We start from the raw sequence: 20,703 nt of genomic DNA, 5'->3' as shown, positions 1-20,703 counted from the left end.
TGTTTCAGGGCAAATGAATTAAAGTGTATTCTGCATTAAAAGTCGATTCCATCTTAAAGCATGTGAACTGGGGAAACATTAAAACTGGCTTCACATCTGGGTTTAATACTTAATTAATTTAATTATTTAAATATTAATTACTTAATTATTTTTAAATTTAATTTAATTTTAAATTTTTAATTAAATATTTAATTAATTTAATAGCTTTTAGACTCGGTTGGGCCATCATCTGTTGAGCACAATGTCCTTATTCTATCATGGAGTACTGAGGTCTTGGTCTGACCAATACTAGGCAGAATACTTGGTTTTTGTTGTTAGTTTGCTTTGGTTTTCTGGCATGTTACACACACATATATTTAATATATAAAGTGCTCTATTGTTGAGCTATACCCAGGTATCTCTACATATCATAAATAGGAAAGTTTTCATATTTTGGGGGGGACATTGTTACATAGTAAAAGGGTAAAAGTCTAAATTACTGTTTCAGAGATTTACAGTGAAGAGGTTGAAAACCGTGGGCTCCAGGATGACAGAGGGGAAGGCATTGAGTGGTAGAGCTGAGCTGAGGCAGCCCTTGAGCTCCTGCTGCTTAGGGTCAGAGAGGAGGCGTCTTCTCAGTTGCTTGAATATGGGTATTACTTTCTTAGGTTTCTCTTAGTCCTATTCAGTAGACCCTGCTGTAGATAATTTTCCAATAATGGCTAAGGGTTATTTTTGCTCATGGCTTCTAGAAGAAAGACCCTAAGCCCTCTTTTGTCAGTAGTAAGAAAGCTTACAGGATCGGGATGGGAGAGCTGTGGGAAGCCATAGCTAGCCAGCTGCAATGCCCTTGTGTGCTGATTCTATGGTTAGAGTGAAAAGGTCTGTTGAAGTCTTTTTATTATTTTAGATCTGTGCACCTCAACTGCTAGAGAGGGAACACCGCTTAACAACAGTAATTCCTCCCTTTTACTTGTAAGTGTCACTTCCTCTTTTGTGAATTCCTCGCTAAGATTGAATATAGGCCCGCACTTAAGTAACTGGATTATGTGTTTGGAAATGAGAGTCTCCTTTGAATTTTCTGTGTGCTGTGGGGAATAGTATTATAAGACTCATCCCGAACATCCAGTATAAATGTTTTGAGTGTGTGACTGGATCTGTCAGAGCAAAGGAATCACCATTGTAGATAGTTCAAGCTTTAGGGCAGCGTAACACAGTAAGGAGACATAGAGCAGAGCGTGTAAAGACGAGTGTCCTGTGGAAGCAGAACAGTTGTCATTAGTAACAGCCATTCCTAAAGCCATTGCTAAAGGGGCCCAGGGCCGAAAGATGAAAGTACAGAGATGGTCAGATTGCCGTAGAGAAGTGCACTGGGACAGGACGGTGTCAGCCTTTGTCTGCTCTCCATGGGAAGTCAGGTCTTTTTTAGCGATAGTACAATATTTGTTGCCTGTTTCTGTTTTGTTTTGTTTTTTGTTTTGTTTTGTTTTGTTTTCTTACTCTTTTTGCAGATGAATGGACCAGGTAATTTGTTGGCCTCTGAAAATTTCCTGGGAATTTCAAGTCAGCCTAGAAATGACTTTGGAAACTTTTTTGGAAGTGTGATCGCTAAACCGTTTTCATCAGGGACTCCTAGGCATCCCCTCGAAGGAACCCACGAGCTGAGGCAAGCTTGCCAGATCTGCTTTGTAAAATCAGGTCAGCACACCAAACCAGTGGGCAACCGGTGTGAGCCATAAGGTGCTCGTGACCAGGTGGAACGAGCCCTGGCTCTGGTGACTTTGAAATGTTAGGGAGGAAGCTATGGAAAGAGCAGGCAATATCTGCTCCAGAAGCTATTCAAATTGTTGCCTGTCTCTGCTTTCACGCGCAGTTAGATTTCCTCTTGAGATCATTTCGGCAGCACTGCTGCTCCATGGACAAGGCACAGGTCTGGCAGCCTGCTTCTTTCTGAGGGGATCTCAGGGCGGTCAGTGTTCACCTGCTCATGACTGCTTATAAATGGCTGCTACAATTGAAAGCTACTTGTTCTGCTCAAAAAACGGACAATCTTCTTTATGTCTTTTTCAGGCCCTAAGTTAATGGATTTCACATACCATGCTAATTTAGATCATAAATGTAAGAAAGATATTTTAATTGGTAGGATAAAAAATGTTGAAGATAAATCATGGAAAAAAATACGTCCAAGACCAACAAAAACAAATTATGAAGGACCATATTATATATGCAAAGGTATTTTATTATAATTAACTAATTGTTGTATGTTACATGACTTGCCATCCTTTGGAGAACCATTCTACTAACTTCAGGCCTTGTTGTCTGTATCTGCTGGCTACATTTGTTCCAATATTTCCTGTTATTAAAAATGGTTAGGCAAGGGTGTGAAGAGATGGCTCAGTGGTGAAGACTTCTGACTGTTCTTCAGAGGACCTGAGTTCAGTTCCCAGGCAGCTTACAACTGTCTGTAAGTTCAGTTCCAGGGAATCTGGCCTCCTCACACAGACATACATGCATGCAAAATACCAATGCACAGAAAGACAAAAACAAAAAGTAAGGAGAAAAATGTAATTAATAATGAATAATCTTTTTTAAAAAGAACAAAAAGTAAGGAGAAAAATAGTTAGGCTGGGAGCACAGCATTGTGTTGAATCAGGTCAGTTCATAGTTTTGTTGTTTCTGCTGTTTTTTTTTTTTTAACATCTTGTATATGTTTTATAGTCTGTGGAGACAAGGCCTAGAATGGGTTTTAAACATGAACTCAGTTTCATCTCCATAGAATTACAGCCTGGGCTGAAGCTGCGAGTGTGCTCCGGAGAAGACTCGGATTCAGTCCCCGCTTCATCTGAATGAGCTTTGAAAGCCACTAAGGAACAACGGAAAAAGAAAGGAAACTGCTATTTCCAGATGTGTTTTACTTTTTGTTTTTGTTGTCATTTATTTCATGTGTATGAGTGTTTACGTGGACATATGTCTGTGTACCTGTAAGTTCAGGGCCTGCAGAGTCCAGAGTAGTTACAAAGGTGCCGAGCCACAGTGTGGCTGCTGGGAGTGCAGCCCCAGGGCCTCTTCAGGGACAGCAGTGCTCTTCAACTGCTGAGCCTTCTCTTCAGTCCAATGTTTTTATGAGAGTATGATTGTCCACAACAGCATTTTCACACATACGTAACACATGCTTTGATAATTTAACCCCATTTCCTTCCCATTTTTCCCATAAAATGGTTTTCAACCTTGATGCAGCCCTGCATCTTCTCGCCATTGCCATCAAAACAATTCAGCTGGAAGACAGAATCCCGCCCCATCCTGCACCAGAGTGACTTTCCTGCTTGGATTATGGGAATTATCTGGGATGTTCCCCTGATACTGTAATGTGCTTACCATTCATTGGCCCCGAAAAAACAGGTGTCTCTGTCTCTCCTGCCTTTCCAGATGTAGCTGCAGATGATGAATGCCGATATCCTGGCCACTGTACATTTGCTTATTGCCAAGAAGAGATAGATGTGTGGACCCTGGAGAGAAAAGGGGCATTCAGTCGAGAGGCTTTCTTTGGGGGCAATGGAAAGATCAACCTTACTGTGGTTAAAATTCTCCAAGAGCATCGTGGAGAGTTTACATTCCTTTGTGAGGTGATTTCTCCACGATTCATTTTCTGCTGTCAAATTTGGTGAGAGTGACGGAGAGTGTAACTCACTGGAGAGCCTAGTATGCATGGAGGCCTCAGCACTGCGTTAAAAATATGATTGGGGTCCATGGCATGTGTCTTTAGCCCCAGCACTTGGGAGGCAGAAGCAGACAAAGCTCTCTGAGTTCCAGGCCAGCCTGGTCTATATAGTGAGCTCCAGGCCAGCTAAGGCTACTTTTCTCATCAAAAACCAAACTGAAAGAGAGTGTGTTCAGGCATGGTGTACACACCCTTAACCCAGCACTCTTGGGAAGTAAAGGCAAGTCCATCTCTCCGAGGTTTAAGCCAGTGGCTACTCCTACTCTCTGAAGGAATGAGAGAAAGCTGGTCCTGGTGGTACATGCCTACAATACCAGTGCTCAGAAGTCTGAGGCAGGAGCATCACTCTTAAGTTCAAAGCAAGTGTGGTGGGCTATAGAGATCATGTCTGAAGTCAAGCAGAGCAGTGTGTATAGTAGTAAGGTTCCTGCTGAGTATCAGTTGGTACAAATTATTCATTATGAATGTCTAAAGATACTGAAGCAGCTAAGGCAGTATTCTAGGCACAAAACTTAGACTTGTGTATATTTGTGTGATAATCCTTCCTTTCTTTCTATTTCAGAAATGTTTTGATCATAAACCTAGAATGATAAGTAAAAGAAATAAAGACAATTCCACTGCCTGTTCTCACCCCGTCACAAAGCATGAATTTGAGGACAATAAGTATGTTGGTGATTTCTCATTTTTTATAGTGACAAAGACCCATGTTGTTAGATCCAGTAAAGGCGGGGGTAGACTAAACATAGAGGTGCCCTGACTACACAGCAGAGGACCTGGAGGCAGGTTACCTCTGAACTTGAGGGCAGCTAGGACTCCATAGCGAGACCACACTGCCTTCGAGAAAAGGGGACAAAGTCAGTAGAGGGGGTTTCTTTTGCCCTTCTGCAGTTTTGAGAAGTAATAACTATTTTAAAGTGTCTTTTAGCTGGGTGTTAATAGCACATGCCTATAATCTCAGTACGCAGGAGGCAGAGGCAGGAGGACCACAAATTTGAGTCTAGCTTAACCTACATAGCAAGCTAGGGCAGCAGGTGTTATATAATGAGAAACCAGCAAAAAGCTAAACCACTGAGCTGGACAGTGGTGGTACATGCCTTTAGTCCTGTGTGTGTGTGTAAACCACACACACATGTACCACCACACACACACTAAATAAACATATTAGAAAAAGTTAAAAAGAATTTTTGTTCATTTGTCTGAGAATTAAGTACTGGATTTCTAGACTGATTACTTAGTATAGAAAAGACCATTAATTTATAACTTCTCATGACATGCATTATAAGTTTTCACCATTAAAAGTTGCGTGTGTAGCCGGGCGTGGTGTCACACACCTTTAATCCCAGCACTCGGGAGGCAGAGGCAGGCGGATTTCTGAGTTTGAGGCCAGCCTGGTCTACAAAGTGAGTTCCAGGACAGCCAGGGCTACACAGAGAAACCCTGTCTCAAAAAAACAAAAAACAAAACAAAAAAAAGTTGCATCTGTAATTTTTTTTCTGGTACTAATTTTAATAAAATGGCTTTTCAGACTAGAACTTGACATTGTACGTATATATGTAGTTTTCAAAGTTGGCAGAGCAGTCAGCTTTAAAATGTTACTTTGTTTTTGTCTTAGGTGCCTTGTCCACATTTTGAGAGAGACCACAGTAAAATATTCCAAAATACGTTCTTTTCATAAGCAATGTCAATTTGATATTTGTCGACATGAAGTTCGTTATGGCTGCGTGAGGGAAGATGAATGCTTCTATGCTCATAGTCTTATTGAACTGAAAGTCTGGATAATGCAAAGTGAAAGAGGTATGTGTGTGTGTGTGTGGGGGGGGGGCTCGTTACTGTCCCTGTGCGAGGGAGGAGTCGGGGTGTGGTGAGGACAGAACAGTAGCAAGGAGAACCACACTTCTCAGCCAGCTCATTCAATAACATTTGGGGGCTGGTGAGATGACTTGGTAGGCAAAGACACTCCTGCCAAGCATGCTGACCTGAGTTGGATCCCCTGAATCCATGTGAAAGGAGAAAGCTGACGTGTACCCTGTCCTCTGAGCTCCACTTGCATGCTCAGACACAAAGTAAATAAATTACATGCAATAAAAAGTGTTAAGTATGCAGTTCCACCCCTCTGGTGGGATTGGTCTTAGGGCCGTGTATACTCTAGGCAAACTCTCAACCGGTTAGTAGTAAGCTTTATCTCCTATCCTCTTTGCTGTTATGTCAGTTAGGTCACTGCTACATTGTTGGGCTGCCCTTGAGCTCACTCTGTAGCCCCAGCAGACCTGATCTGGAATCCTACCTCAGCTTCCTTAGTAGCTGATACTATAGGATGGGGCCGCCTTGCTTGGCTACTGTAATGTTTGTTTGTTTGTATTTTTAAAGAATTATCTATTTTGGATGTGTTTTCATGCAGTTTATGATTAACACAAATTTGTACATGCAGCATGGATTTCATGAGTAGGGGAAGGATTCCTCAGAAGACAAAGAAGTATGCCTGTTAAATCCTCCATTTAAAAAATGTGATGCAATGTATATTCATCCCTGATGGATCAGGCGGCCTGAGACCTGGAGAGTGAAGAATTCTCTTAGGCTGACTGAGACCAGATGAGTGGGTACTGTGATGTGTTCTTTAAGAGAAACTTGTACATTTCCTAGGTATCTCCCATGATGATATTGCTCAACAATCCAAACAATATTGGAGAAGTTTGCAAGCCAGCATGCCGGGAGTGCAGGTATCTCCCCTCTTCCCTGGGAGCTGGGTGCCTTCGGGAGCTGCCTGGCTGGTGCTGGCTTTGTGATAGATTCAGGTTCATACTTGCAGTCCTTTACTTACTGCTTATTCCGTTGGGTAACTCTTCTGGGAAAACGTACTGCAGCTGGTTGATTGCCATAAACAGGCATATGACAGCCTGTGGTATCTAACTTCCAGCGATATAGGACACAGTTTTCCCGCTTAGCTCATTTGGGAAAACACTGGGTCTTGCCTTTGGCAATTCTTAGGTATGGGTAGTAGGTTATGGTTTGGAGTTTTGTGTCTGTCCTACATGATTTAAATTGCTTATCCATTGTTCTCCTTGACCCACCCAAAGGGCACTGAGTTTCACAACTAGCTTCTCAGTTGAGGGTTGGCATCTATAAGTCTGTAATAATTTTATCAGATGCTTTTGCATGTTAGAGACAGTTTAGTTTAACTATCAGCATAGATGTATTTGTCAAGTCATAGAGCCAGACGACTATGCTGGTACAAAATGCATGGTGATTTTGTATGCTGATTTTAGAAAAGTGGTTTCTATTATAATTGATCTTTCATTGTTCAAGGTCCTTGGTAATCAAATAATGCCTGGATTACTTAACATGGAGATAAAGTTTGTATGTGCTCAGTGTCTGAGAAATGGCCAAGTCATTGAACCAGATAAGAACAGAAAGTACTGCAGTGCCAAAGCACAGCATTCGTAAGTATGTGTGGACGCCTGTAAGTCCCTGTGCTCCATAGGGTCCAGTCACGCAAGTGAGAGGAGAGCAGGACACTGAAGAGTCAGTAACTAGCTGTGGTAACAATGAAAAGCAAGAGGCTCTGGAGGATCTAGTAGCTGATATTTCTTAAGTAGCATTTTGTTTGGCTTTACCACTTTCTTTGTTTAGTTTGTACTGAATGCTGAAAAGTGTCAAGAGGAGGTGAGATAGTAGACACGCAAGGCATCTCTTAGAAGGGTTGAGAAGACTCTTTGGCCCTCTGGGTGCACATGCTGTGCTCGCTTTTTATGTAATGTTTTTTGCCCGAGTGTTGTTTTTTCTGAACTCCATTTTTTTTAGGTGGACCAAAGAACGTCGTGCAATGAGAGCGATGTCTTTTGAACGTAAGAAGTGGATGAACATCCGTCCTCTCCCCACAAAGAAACAAATGCCTTTACAGTTTGATGTACATACGTAATTTTTAAGCCACTTTTTAAAATTAGGCATTTTCAATTACTAGAAAGTAGTGCTAATTCAGACTGAAGCTGAAAGCCCTTTAAGTACTGCTCCTCAGTTGGGATGAAACTGAAGCTGTTTGGTTTTCTTCCTTGCTCCATGGTGTATGTGTGTGATTAACAGTTTTCATATTGATTGCTACTTCATAGGTTACATAGACAGAGTAAACAGATAACCAGAGCTGAGTGAAAGTTAGGGCATAATTTAACTAATCTTTCAAAGGATTTATTTTGGGGACCGAATGAGGATTTCCTTTTATGAGTTGGAGGTGAAGCCAGGGCCACCTTTCTTGTCAGCATTGCTAGTCACAGTTGCTCTCATTTTTCCTGTTGCACCTTGGTTGTTTCACTACAACATGGAATGCAAGTTAAAAGCCACTCAAAGATGCCAGGCAGAGGTGGCACACTGCTTTAATCCAGTACTCGAGAGGCAGAGGCAGAGGCAAGAGGATCTCTGCGAGTTGGAGGTCAGCCTGGTCTACAGAGATCATTCCAGGACAGCCAGAGCTATACAGAGAAACCTTGTCTCAACCCCACCCCCCAACACACACACACACACACACACACACACACACACACAAAGACACTCAAAGATATACGACTTGCTAAGGTGGCCCAGAAGAGAAGGTCAGTGCCAGCAATGTACACTCATATTCCCACCCCACACCATCTTAGCAGAATGATAGTATTTCACTCACGCAGCGGCACCTCTTGTTTTGGGAGGGACTTAAGTGGCCACGACAATCCCAAAACTAGGCAGGTCAGTTGTTATCTATGGACTTGTCCTTTTTTTTTTTTTTTTTTTTGGTTTTTTTTTTTTTGGTTTTTCGAGACAGGGTTTCTCTGTATAGCTCTGGCTGTCCTGGAACTCACTTTGTAGACCAGGCTGGCCTCGAACTCAGNTTTTTTGGTTTTTCGAGACAGGGTTTCTCTGTATAGCTCTGGCTGTCCTGGAACTCACTTTGTAGACCAGGCTGGCCTCGAACTCAGAAATCCTCCTGCCTCTGCCTCCCGAGTGCTGGGATTAAAGGTGTGTGCCACCACCACCCTGCTTGGACTTGTCTTTTCACAAGACAGTCCAGAGGCATCACACTGTGTGGTGTAACAGATAGGGACATGTGGAGTATTGACAAGCAACATGCCAGAATGTCTCGTCCGAGAAGCCAGGCACACATCCTCTTTGTGACTGGAGAGTGAAGGAAGCACACGACGAGCATTGCATCGCCTGTGTGTGCATCGCCTGTGTGTGTGTGCATCTTGTAGCTTTGGAAAGCTTAGTGTGAGTCACAAGGCCAGACTTTGCTAGGCAGCGATCTGCTCTAACTGAAGTGGAATCAGATGGCTTTTATGTGAAAAGGAGATTTATTGGAACCCTGATATCTTGGGCCCTAAAGGAAGAGGATGTATTATTAGAGAGTTGGCTAGAACAGGGTAACTGGGTTGGGTTGTAGCTCAGTGATAGAGTACTTGTCTAGCATGTGTGAGGTCCCGAGTTCAATCCCCAGAACTACCAAAACAAATAACTTGTTCTTCTTGTAGTTCCTGAGGACTGCCCAGGACTGTTGATTTCTCTTTAAGCTTGGATGTGGTGAGCTCTCTCCTGATACCACACTTCAGCAGCTTTATTGACTCTTGTACCCTAACCATGATAGATGTTTTAGGGACCCATTTTCTAGAATAAATTGTATGTGTGTGTGTGTGGTAGAGATTGAAGGGGAGATAGAAACACCCTCTTTCAGAAGGGGCCTGTAAACATTCTGTGGCTTCATTTACCTATGTGGTAAATGGGTTCATTATACCATAAGGCCAGTGATCTGTTATGGGAGTCTCTGGAACGCAGTGCAGTGCCTGGCCTTGCGCTCCCTGTTCCTTTGAGTGACTGGCTAAGGCAGGGATGGCAGTTCACACCTGTACCTCCAGCACTTAGAAGGCAGAGGCACAAGACTCACCACAAGTTTAAGGCTACCCTGGCTTAAGGCCAGCCAGGGCTACATAAACAGACCCTTTCTCCAAGTCTCAAACAAAAGAAAACAAAGAAAAAGAATGTACCCGAGTCCCTGATCAAGCTGACTTAACACATAGACTGCTGGCCGCATGTAGGCTTTCATGTGCAGTTACTGATTTTCATCCCAGGAGAAAATGTAGTGTTAGGAGTTTGCAAAGCAGATACTGAGCATTCACTGTTCTGGAAGGTAAGTGGTGGGAAAGGCCAGCTCCTGTGAAGAGTTAGCCTTTAACAGCTAGCAATTAAGGGTTTTTCCGCATCACAGCTAGCCAGCTGCTGAGATGAGGTTCTCCTGTTTCCTGGAGACTGGTGATTCTCAGAGAAAACTCGTCTGATGATTGCTGTCACTTCATTCTCCTACTCCCGCCTCCCTGTTCCTGTTGTTAGTTAAAATTCCACGTAACTAGAGGAGTGCTGTTGGGAAGCCTCTCAATTCTCCGACCTGGTTAGTGCAGCAGGTGTCTTCAGATACACACTGGATCTAGACTTGTGGCTAAGGTTAGCCTTCGGTGTGGGGTCATTAGCACTTTGAGTCAGGAAGCTTCCTAGTGCTGTCTAGTAATCTGTGGAGCAAGCTGCGTTCTTTCTGTCCCCAGTTCTGGGGTGGAAGCATCATGAACATTATGGGAAGAAAGCAGTAGCTGCTTGACAGAGAGGGTATCAGGTGTTCACTGCATCGATGACATGAGGTCCCTAGAGTGTGGTTTTGTGGGAAATTTGTACTCCTTAATTCTGTACTTCAATTTCTTTGGGAAACTTTCTGAAATAGAAATGTTTGCTACCACTATCATGTATTTTGGGCTTATGGACTATTTAAATAAAATTAATCTTAAAATTTTTAGTGCTAAGCATTAGCACTCATTATAAGACTTATTTTGCTCTAATGTAAAATTAGTTATACTAAGCAATGCCCTGTCTTTAGTGTATATGTGTGTGTGCATGATGCGTGTGTGTGTGTGCTGTGTGTGTGTATGTATTTTATATATATATTTTTTTCTCCACACAGCTATGCAACCATATTGCTAATAGAAAAAAGTGTCAGTATGTTGGCAACTGTTCCTTTGCTCATAGTCCTGAGGAGCGGGAAGTGTGGACTTACATGAAGGATAACAAAAGTAAGTTCGTGCTCTCTGTCCTTGATACCCTGAGCACAGCATGCAGCGTGCACATTTCAGCTGCAGCTCTAGCGGTGCTGCTGCTGCTTGCGGGGAGCATAACCACAGCTTCCTTGGTGTGGAAGCTGACTGGTGATGTGCATTTGTTTAGGCCACACTTGGTGTGAGTCTGTCCTTCTGCATCCTGCAGAGAATAGGCAGCCTCCTTAAAAGTTGTCCCATGTGACAGCTCGCTTCCCCTAGGACTCCAGACAAGATCAGTTGTGGCCATCAGGTAGATGGGAGTTTTGACAGCTGCTTCAGACAGTAGTTCACTTTTGAATCAAAATAGTTTTACTTCAGATTTTTTGTTTGTTTTGGTTTTTTTCTTTCTTTTTCTAACGGATGTATTTATCTTATTTATATAAGTACACTGTAGTTGTCTTCAGACACACCAGTACAGGGCATTGGATCCCATTACAGATGGTTGTGAGCCATCATGTGGTTGCTGGGAATTGAACCCAGGACCTCTGGAAGAGCAGTCAGTGCTCTTAACTGATGAGCCATCTCTCTAGCCTTTGTTTTGTTTTTCAAGACAGGGTTTCTCTATGTAGCTCTTGCTGTCCTGGAATTCAACCTGTAGACCAGGCTGACCGCAAATTTAGAGATCCACTTGCCTCCCCCCCTCCGCCCCCCCAGTACTTGGAGTAAAGATGTGCACCACATTTGTTTTGAAGGTGTAGCAACAGGCAGGCAGTCCATGTGCTTATGTGGATTTGAATGGCATTTCGTAGTTTGCTGAACACGGTTCCTTTTTCTTCAGTACATGATATAGAGCAATTTTATGAACTCTGGCTGAAGAACCAAAAAACTGAAAAAAGTGACGAGACAGCCAGTCACTGTAGCAAAGAAAACGGGAAGCAGATCCACATGCCAACAGACTATGCTGAAGTCACTGTAAGTCACTGCTCACGCATCACGCACGCCTGCTTCAGGCCTTACTCCCTTCTCCAAAGCGTGACTGTCCCCTGCAGCCTGTCTCTGTCTGGTGTCTTTTTTCTTCTGTGCTTTTTTTTGCCATTAGCTTAAGTCTCCTTGTGCTGAAATGATCTTGCTTAAAAGTCTTAATTTTAAAACCATAAAGAAGCTAGGTTGGGAAGTAGCCCAGTTGGTAGAGCCGTTGTTTAACATGCATAAAACTCTGGGTTTAATCTCCAGTACTGCATAAACTGGATATGGTGGTGCACGCTTTTAATCCCAGCACTCTTGGGAGTTCCAGACTGAAGGGCCAGAAATCCAAGGTCATCTTTGGATGCCTGCAAATTGGAGGCCATCCTGGGTTATATGAGAACCTATCTAAAAAGCCAAAAGTGACAGGAGGAGATATACACTTTTCAGCTCATCACTTGGGAAGCAGAGGCAGGTGATCTTTTGAGTTTAAAGCGAGCCTCTTATAGCAACTTTTAGGTCAGCTAAGGCTCCACAGTGAGACCTTTGTAAAAAGTAAAGAAAACATGAATGACTTGAGCCCATCACTCCTAGTTATATGATGTTAATGTGCTTTGTCTATAAAATAAGCACTGTAGATAAAGTTGGAAGTATGTCTGTTCTTTCCAGAGGAACCAGATCCAGTTGGCGTATTTCTCTATGCTAAGTTTATATACATCAGTGATGTGGCCCTCCTCTTCCTTCCCCTTTTAAATGAAAGGCAGAGGTTTACTCTGTAGCCCAGGCTGATCTTGAATTTGAGCAATCATCTTTACTTAGCCTCCAGAGCACTGGGATTATAGATGTGAGCTACCATACCTGGCCATTATTATGTGGCTATTGTTCATATGTAGTCAGCCTGGCATGTTGAGCACCCGGCAGCTGTGTGTGTGTGTGTGTGTGCGTGCGTTCGTGTTCAAATGCGCATGCGGGTTCCTGCCACTTGTTTCCTGTTTTCAACCCTGCATCTTACCCATGTCCACCACCACTGCAGGGCTGTTGTCTATCCTGGTCTTGTGTGTGTGCTCAGGACACATGTGAGTATGGATGTTTTATGTGTATCTCTGTCTTTGCAGGGCCAGCATCTTTACTTTCTGGGTGCCTGATGCAAATCTAGTGTTGTTGAGACTCACTTGTGTAGAATTGCTGCTGGTTATTCTAGAGCTGGCCTGCTCTGACCTTGTGCGGCTCCTGCTTTTCCTCAGGGTGTTAATTCTGCCCAGAATACGTAACTGCCTTTCAGATGACCTAGTTTATACAGCAGCTTCTCTGGATGAGCACTCCTCAGCTTCTTGTGCTTTGGCTTCTGTCCCCATACTGTAGTTGGTCCTGTGCTGATACTACTGTCTGATTTTGGATTATATGTCCCTTGCCTGGCTTCCCCAGAGTGAAGCCTGGACTAAGCTCAGGCAGCAGTGAGAGGTCCAGGCTCTCAGGCAGCACATCTCCCTGCACTCTTAGGTGGACTTCCACTGCTGGATGTGTGGGAAGAACTGTAACAGTGAGAAGCAATGGCAAGACCACATCTCCTCTGAGAAGCACAAGGAGAAGGTTTTCCACACTGAGGATGACCAGTACTGCTGGCAGCACCGCTTCCCCACCGGGTACTTCAGTATTTGTGAGAGGTGTGTAGGCCCCTGCGGGTTCCCTGTAGAGAGGGCTGAGCCCATGGCCCTTCCATGGTCTTTTTGTCTGCAGCTAGAGTAGGAAGTGGGTGGTAGCCTGGTAACGGTGCTGTGACCTGGCAGGCACTGAGACACCCAGGAAGGGTGTCCAGGTGCATCTGCCCACACTCTCACCACCTTTGGAGTCTCAGAGCTCTGTCATGTCTTTGCTCATAATCAATGCTCAGAAAATTAGTGGCTTTTAAGTTATATTTTCTATATAAACTTAGAATATAGCATTGGGTTGGAGGGGTGTCTTAGCAGTCAGGAGCACCTGCTGCTTTTTGAGAGGCCCCAGATCTGCTTCTTATTACACATATCAAGTGGCTTCCTTCAGTTCCAAGGGATTAGACATGATCTTTCGGTCTCATATATACACAGGCATATTCATATACATATAAAATAAAAAACAAGTACTAGATGGTGGTGGCACACACTTTTAGTCCCATCATTCTGGAGACAGTCAGGCAGATCTCTGAGTTCAAGGCTAGCCTGGTCTACAGAGTGAGTTCCAGGATAGCCAGGGATGCACAGAGAAACCCTGTCTTGAAAAAAAACCCTCCCTCAAAATTACTGTTTGTATTTACTTACTAAAATTAGAGCCTTTGACTTGGGGACACAATCAGAGTTATGGGATGCATAAGGCCCAACATCACAAGAAAACAAAAATAAAGAATCTTGTTGGATAATTTTAAATATCATAAAATCCTTAAAATATTTTTCTTTTTACATACCTTGCCCCCAAATGGAGGCAGGGAAGATGATCCAGCAGGTATGAGCACTACTTACTGGACCTGAGTTCAAGCCTCCAGAATCCATGTGAAAAGCCAGACGATAGATGCCAATCAAGCAGAAGTCTGCAGCTCCTCTGCTGTGTGAAGGGCAGGGACAGAGGGCTGTTGGAGCTTAGATCCCAGCAGCCTCACTTAGTTTGGATGAGGTACTCTTTAAGGGAATCAGGTGGAGAGCGATGTAGCCGGGCACCCAGTGACCTCCTTTGTGTCCAGCACTTCTCACTGAGCTAGGCCCCCAGCCCTAGCAGGACTTGCTGATGGAACACTTTTAAATAGTTCATAGTACTAATTCCCTGTTGTGTATATTGTGCCCATAAAAGATTTATGTCCCGGGCTTACGTTTCTTAAGTGGGTCTGGGATGCAGCTCTGTGGTTAGGAACATGTACTTAGTAGGCAGGAGGCCCTCTGTTTTATCCCCAGCAGCAAAAAGAGAGAGGGAAAATGACAACTTTATGACTGCAGAAGGTGTATGCAGATCAGACACACAGCTGGAGGAGAATGTGTTTTCAAGAGTCATGACACTATTTCTAATTGCATCATATACTCCTAACAGGTATATAAATGGCTCCTGCACAGAAGGAAGCAGCTGTAAATTTGCACATGGAAATGCTGAACTTCATGAATGGGAAGAAAGAAGAAAGGCCCTACAGATGAAACTCAAGAAAGCACGGAAAGATCACTTAATTGCCCCAAATGATAATGACTTTGGAAAATATAGTTTTTTGTTTAAAGATTTAAAGTAATATGCTGGCTTTTATGTAACCCAATCAGAGCACTGACCAGAAAAATTGCAAGTGTTGAGAGGCACACAGCAGAGGAGCTGCAGACTTCTGCTTGATTGGCATCTATCGTTCCTCCTGAGCAGCAACCCACAGTAGATAGGAAAAAGGCTGTTTGACAGGCCTGGCTAAGCTCTTGCAGAGCCACTGGCATCAGATGGCGAAGGGATTTGCTGCCAGGCTGCTGTCTGTTGGACAGAAGCTCGGATGAGGTGTGCTGGGGAAGGGGTAAGGTTGAGGATGACTCAGGTCAGAGCCACAGCAGTGAGTGTAATGCACAGTGGGATCGGAGTACATGATGGATGAAACTCCTTATGTGTTTTAGTGGAATGAAGTTATTTAATATAATAAAGTCTGCTACTTATCTGTATGTAGGTTGCTAAAAAGGATTTTCTTAACTCAGATTTTTAAGCCAAATAACCATTTAGCACTAGTGTCTGTTAAATGGGTTTTTCTGTATTTGTCTGTCTCACTGTGGCAAGGGAACTGATGATGATCATGCACATCAATATTTTGAAAATAATCAATTGACACATTTTATTTCTTGGTCTTTTGCTGTTTAAATAATGATTTTTGAAAGATTCAACCTGTACTGCTGGTATTGTGTAGTGTATGGACCAATATTGCTTGTAATAAAAGATCTTACGTAGAGATGACTTTCACAGTTTTGGTGTGGTCCTTTCTCCTTCAGGAGTTATTGGAACTGGGTTTTAGAGAGGTTTTGTTTGCTTTTTGGTGTGTAGGGTGCTGGGGCTTAAGCCTAGCACCTTGTCTGTGTTAAATGGACACTGTACCTTTGAACTAAATGCCAGCCTGTTTTTACCTTTTATTTTGAGGTGGTTGAACATGTGGTTCTCCCACTGTTGCTTCCTAAGTAGTGATGATAGCCTGCACCTGTAGGCTGAGCTTACCAATGTCTTTTCCTGTTGGCTTGAGACAGGATTTTACATAGTTCAGTCTGGTCTAGTTTTGAACTCCTGATCTCCTGCCACCACCTCTCAAGTTGCTAGAGTTGGGGTTACAGGAGTGCCCCAAGCCTGGGTGTACAAGTGAGTTGGGTTTTATTTTCTAATTTTTTTATGAAAGTGGATGTGTGCACACCATGTGTGGGGATACATATGTGCCAGTGTGTGTAGGTGACAACTCTGTCATCAGGTCTCTCCCCACTTTTACAAGGTTTTGTTGGCTGAATTCAATTTACCACCTGTATTTATCTATTTATTTATTCTTGTGTAGCCCTGGCTAGCCTGGAACTTGTTCTGTAGACCAGGCTGGCCTGGAACTCAAAGAGATCCACCTGCATGTCCTTCCCAAGTGCTAGGATTAAAGGTGTACCCCACTACCTACTGGGCCCATAAATTGTTTTTAAAACAGTATTTGTATTTGGACAGTGAGTGATAAGCTGCAAATGGGAGGAGCATGGAAACAGCTTTTCTCTCTACCCAACTGTCTCAAGATTCTGAGTGACTAAGAGGCTTCTCATGGTGTCAAATGATTAGCTGGGAGTGGTCAGCTTCTTTTGGAATTAGAGACATGAGCTGTGAGATCCTCTGAGGCTCTGCATGTCCAGCACCCTTAACAGGTCCTTGGGGTGACTGACAGATGACGGAGGGCTTGTGTAAGGTGAGACACATAGAAATAGCTATGAATGAGACACATAGAAAAGCTCATCTCCCTGCGGCCCTGATAGCTTTCAGAGGCAGGGAGCAGCAAGGAGGGAGGAAAGCAGCAGGGCAGTAGTTGGTGGGCCGGGGTGCTCAGCATGCTGCCTGTGAGGCAGGGGCTCCACGAAGAACCAGTCTGTTAGCTGCCTGATCAGAATTATTTCCTCAGGATGAAGCTCAAGAGGTAGGATGCTGAGAAACCTAGGCAAGAGTTCGGGCAAACTGCAGGTTGTTAAGGTGAGTCGTGTGTGGGGTGGGGGTGGGAGATGGGGGTTACCTCCAGTACCCTGGTGATAGTATGGAAAATTAATACTAACTGGCACATGTTAGGACTTGGTTATCTCCATTGGGTGGTTTTGTTAAAATAATCTTACAATTTTATGTGTACAACATATATAACCAGTGCCCATGGACGTCCGATCCCCTAGTACTAGAGCTATAAACTTTTATGAGCCTCGTGTGGATGCTGGGAATTGAAAACTGGTCTTCTAGAACAACCAGTGCTCTTTAATCACTGAGCAATCTCTCCAGCCCCACATAGGTAACATTTGATCTAGCTTATTTCCCCCTCCCTACCAACTTTACAAAAAGATTTTATTTTTAATTATATGTGTGTGTACCTTGGAGGACATCAGATTACCTGAAGTGAAGTATGAGGTAGTTCAACTACCTGTAATTTAGAACCAAACTTGGGTTTTCTGCAACAGCAGTATTCTTACTACTGAGCCTTGTCTCTAGCCCCAACCAAAACTTTATTTTGAAATAGGGCCTTGCTAAATGGCATAGTCTGGCCTTGAAAACTCTGCAGTCCTGGTACAAATGGTCCTCTGGTTTTCTCGAGTAGTTGGGATCACAGTTGTGTGCCACTAAGCCTGGTTTAAAAAATTATACACAACTCATATAAACCTAATTTTGGGAGGAAAATTGAAGATAATTCACTCTGTATCTTAGGCTGGCCTTGCATTCTTATTGCTGGGAGGTGTGAGGCAGACAATGTCCTGACTCGGATACTTTCCAAACTTTAATCACGTCTGCTATGTTTCTGTGGATTTGCCCATCAAGCATGGGTCATAGAAATGGGATTACACAATATACATCTATCCTTTTACTTAGAGCTGGGTTCTTTTGTTGAATGTAATTACCACTTATCAGTACTTGTCTCGAGGTTTCTACTGTTGTGATAAACACATGAACAAAAGCTACTTGGGGAGGGAAGGGTTTGTTTTGGTTACACTTTACCATCATTGAAGGAAGTCAAGGTAGACTCCTGCAAGCAGAAACTGAAGCAGAAGGCATGCAGCGTTATTACTACCCCATTACAGAGCAGCCCGGTCTCCGTTTTATTACTGTGTCCTCCGGTCCTTCTCGCCTCTGCACGAGGCTCCCCCGCCCCACTTTCGGAAAAGCAGAGATAACAAACTGCACCCATGCCCTGCAGGGTCTGTCGACAGACAGTTTTGACGCACTAGCGGCAATCCGAGCCCTAACAGTACCCGGAAGAACCGACCAACGGAAGGACTCACTAAGGAGACATCACCAACTAGCTTCCGGACACGAGGATGTAGCGTCAGCGCAGTGAATGAAGGACAAGGTCTAGCTTGAGTGACTGCAAGCCTGCGCAGAGTCGCTACAAGAGAGGCGGGACCTGTGGAAGGCTGACGCGGCCGCGAGTGCTGCGAGCACCCGCGCAGACTCCATCGGCTCGAGGGCGTGGCCCCAAAGGGCGTGGCTTCGCGGGAAGCGGGCATTCGCGCAGGCTCCGAGTTGGAGGGCGGGGCGTCTCTGAAGTGTGGCTGACGTGGAGAGTCCGGGTTAGCGAGCGCCGCTGGCTGCGAGGTCCGGGAGTGACGTGCGGGGCCGGGTCCCCGGGCCCGAGGTGGCGGCAGCGACGGTATAAAGCCGGCCACGGGGAGCATGTAATGTCGGAATGCGGAGGCCGCGGCGGCAGCGGCGGGAACAACAGCGAGGACGCCGAGGACGAGGGTGGCGGCCCCAAGGGCTCCGGCTCCCTCAGCCCTGCCGGGGCGGCGGCGTCCTTGGAGGGCCGGATCCGCCGCGGCTTGCGCGGCGCCTCGCTTATGGCGCGCCAGCGGCCGGAGCTGCTGTGCGGGGCCGTGGCTCTCGGCTGCGCCCTGCTCTTCGCCCTCAAGTTCACTTGCAGGTGAGGCTGCCGGGACTCGGGCTCCGCGGCCAGCTCGGGGCCTCCGGGGTCAAGGGTTGTTTGTCTTCCTCAGGGAAGTCGAGCCTGACCTTGCCTGCGACCACAGGCTTGACCTTCCCGGCCGCCGCGGTCCCCCACTCTCCTAGTTCGGCGTGGAGGCGTTTCAGGGTGCTGCTCTGTATCAATTATGTACCGAGGGCGTTTGGCCCTGTTTCTCACCTGTTGGGGTCTCTCGGGGTGCACATGTCAATTTTTGCCCAGGCTATAATGCTCAGTTTTAATTCATTCCATTTTCCTTAATGCTTGCAGTGTGAAGATTCACAAGCCATTTAGCTATAATGCTCAGTTTTAATTCATTCCATTTTCCTTAATGCTTGCAGTGTGAAGATTCACAAGCCATTTAGGGGTCTTAGTCGCTTTTGGGAATCCAGGCACGCCTTTGATATACTGACAGTGCACGTTTGTACTGAGCACCCGTTAATGCTGAAGACAAAAATCCCCGTTCCCTGGAGTTCTCATTGAAGTGATGATATACAATAAACAAACACTTCAGAGACCTTAATAAGTGCTATGCAGGGAATAGAAGGACGAGGGTGGGTAGGGCAGAAAGGGCCTTCATAAGAAAATGGCATTAGCCGCTTACACAAGGAAAGGAAGGGGCAGAGGTGGAAGAACTGGGGTAAGAGCTATTACAAAACAGTTAAGTGCAAAGATCTGGAGTCTGAGCAAGCTTGGTCTTTTTGTGAAACTTGGAAAAGGCCTGAGTAGGCTGGAGTTTAGGAAGAATGGAAGCTAATGTGCCTCCTTTCAGAAAATTGTGTAGATAGATACAAAGTTTATATTTCAATTATACTCCTTGCCTCAGATGATCAGTATATCATTTGAAATTGCAGTTTATAAAATCTGTTGTCACTTGACATATCCTCTTGGCACTTCTGTCCAGAGGGAGATTTATCTGGGCACAGGTTGAGTGTAATGAACACAATATGAGATCCCTGAGGTCAAGATGGGTTAAAAATTGGGAGTTTTAGGGGGAAGAGACTCGTTTTTTTAGTGTTTGTTAGGTGCTATGCTAAAGTGTTTAAAGGCAACTAAAAGTGTTTGTCACCACACCTGGCCTGGAGTTTGAATTTTTTATCTTGAGCAACTAGACTGGTACTGTCTTTATAAGGAAAATACAGAAAGTATTTTAGAAGGTGGAATATTGCAACTTGCCATTTGGATTCATATTATTAACAGTCCTTTTCCCAGGTCAAGGAATTGATTTACTTTAGTTTGCCCAGCTGTGAAAACAGTGCTCAGTGTTTGATCTGAGACACGTGACTTGGTGGGTGACCTTTGAGAGAAGATGGAAGAGTTTGAGTCAGTCTGGGGAGCTGTCAGCATGAGCTCCTCAGCTGCTTTTGGCTGAGAGCGAGCCTGCGGTCTCACTTCCTCAAGCACCTTCCTATGGTGCTGGCAATGGGACAGCCCTTTTAATAAACTCAGGTGAATTTTTAAGGACTTTGTTTGATAGGATGGTGTTAAGATATTATGGTACAACTGACCCTGACATCTTTGTTGCTCTTTCCTTATTTTAAGATCTTTAATAAGGACAGAGGCTTCAGGAAGAATATATCAGGTCTGTTTTTCAAATTTAATTTTATTCATAGTACAAGTCTGAGATAAATGACTGCCCTCCTCAGTGTTGAGTGCTTGGCTTAGTTCAGAGTAGGTGGTCTATAAGAAGGTGAATTTGGAGTTGAACCACAGTGAGTTACTGTGGGTGTTCTGGGCCTCTGATCTTTGCCCACTTCTGTTTATGGGCACTCAGTCTCCATGAATCCATTCTGCTTGCTTTTCTGTGTATGTTTATTAGGAATAAAGTTGCATTGTGTATAGTTGCCTTTAGGAGGGAGATTTAA

At 44.4% G+C, this 20,703-nt stretch overlaps 2 protein-coding genes across 6 annotated transcripts in view; both read left to right on the top strand.

Moving 5' to 3' along the window:
* Zc3h7a (zinc finger CCCH-type containing 7A) overlaps positions 1-15,636 on the top strand; it is a 39,654-nt gene extending 24,018 nt beyond the window's left edge. The window contains exons 11-23 of one of the 2 annotated variants that reach the window (XR_003835126.1): positions 890-954; positions 1,491-1,677; positions 2,050-2,211; positions 3,406-3,602; positions 4,260-4,360; positions 5,310-5,491; positions 6,338-6,414; positions 7,001-7,134; positions 7,496-7,539; positions 10,662-10,770; positions 11,573-11,706; positions 13,198-13,361; positions 14,749-15,636. Coding sequence is in view for 1 of the 2 variants with exons in the window: in XM_021184950.2 (XP_021040609.1) it covers positions 890-954; positions 1,491-1,677; positions 2,050-2,211; positions 3,406-3,602; positions 4,260-4,360; positions 5,310-5,491; positions 6,338-6,414; positions 7,001-7,134; positions 7,496-7,601; positions 10,662-10,770; positions 11,573-11,706; positions 13,198-13,361; positions 14,749-14,938 (1,808 nt within the window). In the remaining variant the exon portion in view is untranslated. Of the gene's footprint in view, positions 1-889; positions 955-1,490; positions 1,678-2,049; positions 2,212-3,405; positions 3,603-4,259; positions 4,361-5,309; positions 5,492-6,337; positions 6,415-7,000; positions 7,135-7,495; positions 7,602-10,661; positions 10,771-11,572; positions 11,707-13,197; positions 13,362-14,748 lie in introns of both variants that reach the window. The other variant, XM_021184950.2, reaches the window with a different exon arrangement.
* A 2,797-nt stretch (positions 15,637-18,433) lies between these two features.
* The window catches only part of Txndc11 (thioredoxin domain containing 11), a 59,663-nt gene continuing 57,393 nt past the window's right edge, over positions 18,434-20,703 (top strand). For 3 of the 4 annotated variants that reach the window (XM_029470298.1, XM_029470296.1, XM_021184568.2), the window contains exon 1: positions 18,435-18,799. Coding sequence is in view for 1 of the 4 variants with exons in the window: in XM_021184568.2 (XP_021040227.1) it covers positions 18,558-18,799 (242 nt within the window). In the remaining 3 variants the exon portion in view is untranslated. Of the gene's footprint in view, positions 18,800-20,703 lie in introns of all 4 variants that reach the window. The other variant, XM_021184570.2, reaches the window with a different exon arrangement.

This window comes from Mus caroli, chromosome 16 (assembly GCF_900094665.2).
Source record: "Mus caroli chromosome 16, CAROLI_EIJ_v1.1, whole genome shotgun sequence".
NCBI lineage: Eukaryota > Metazoa > Chordata > Mammalia > Rodentia > Muridae > Mus > Mus caroli.
Note: the sequence above shows the minus strand (reverse complement) of the source record. Positions and strands in the feature narration are given on the sequence as shown.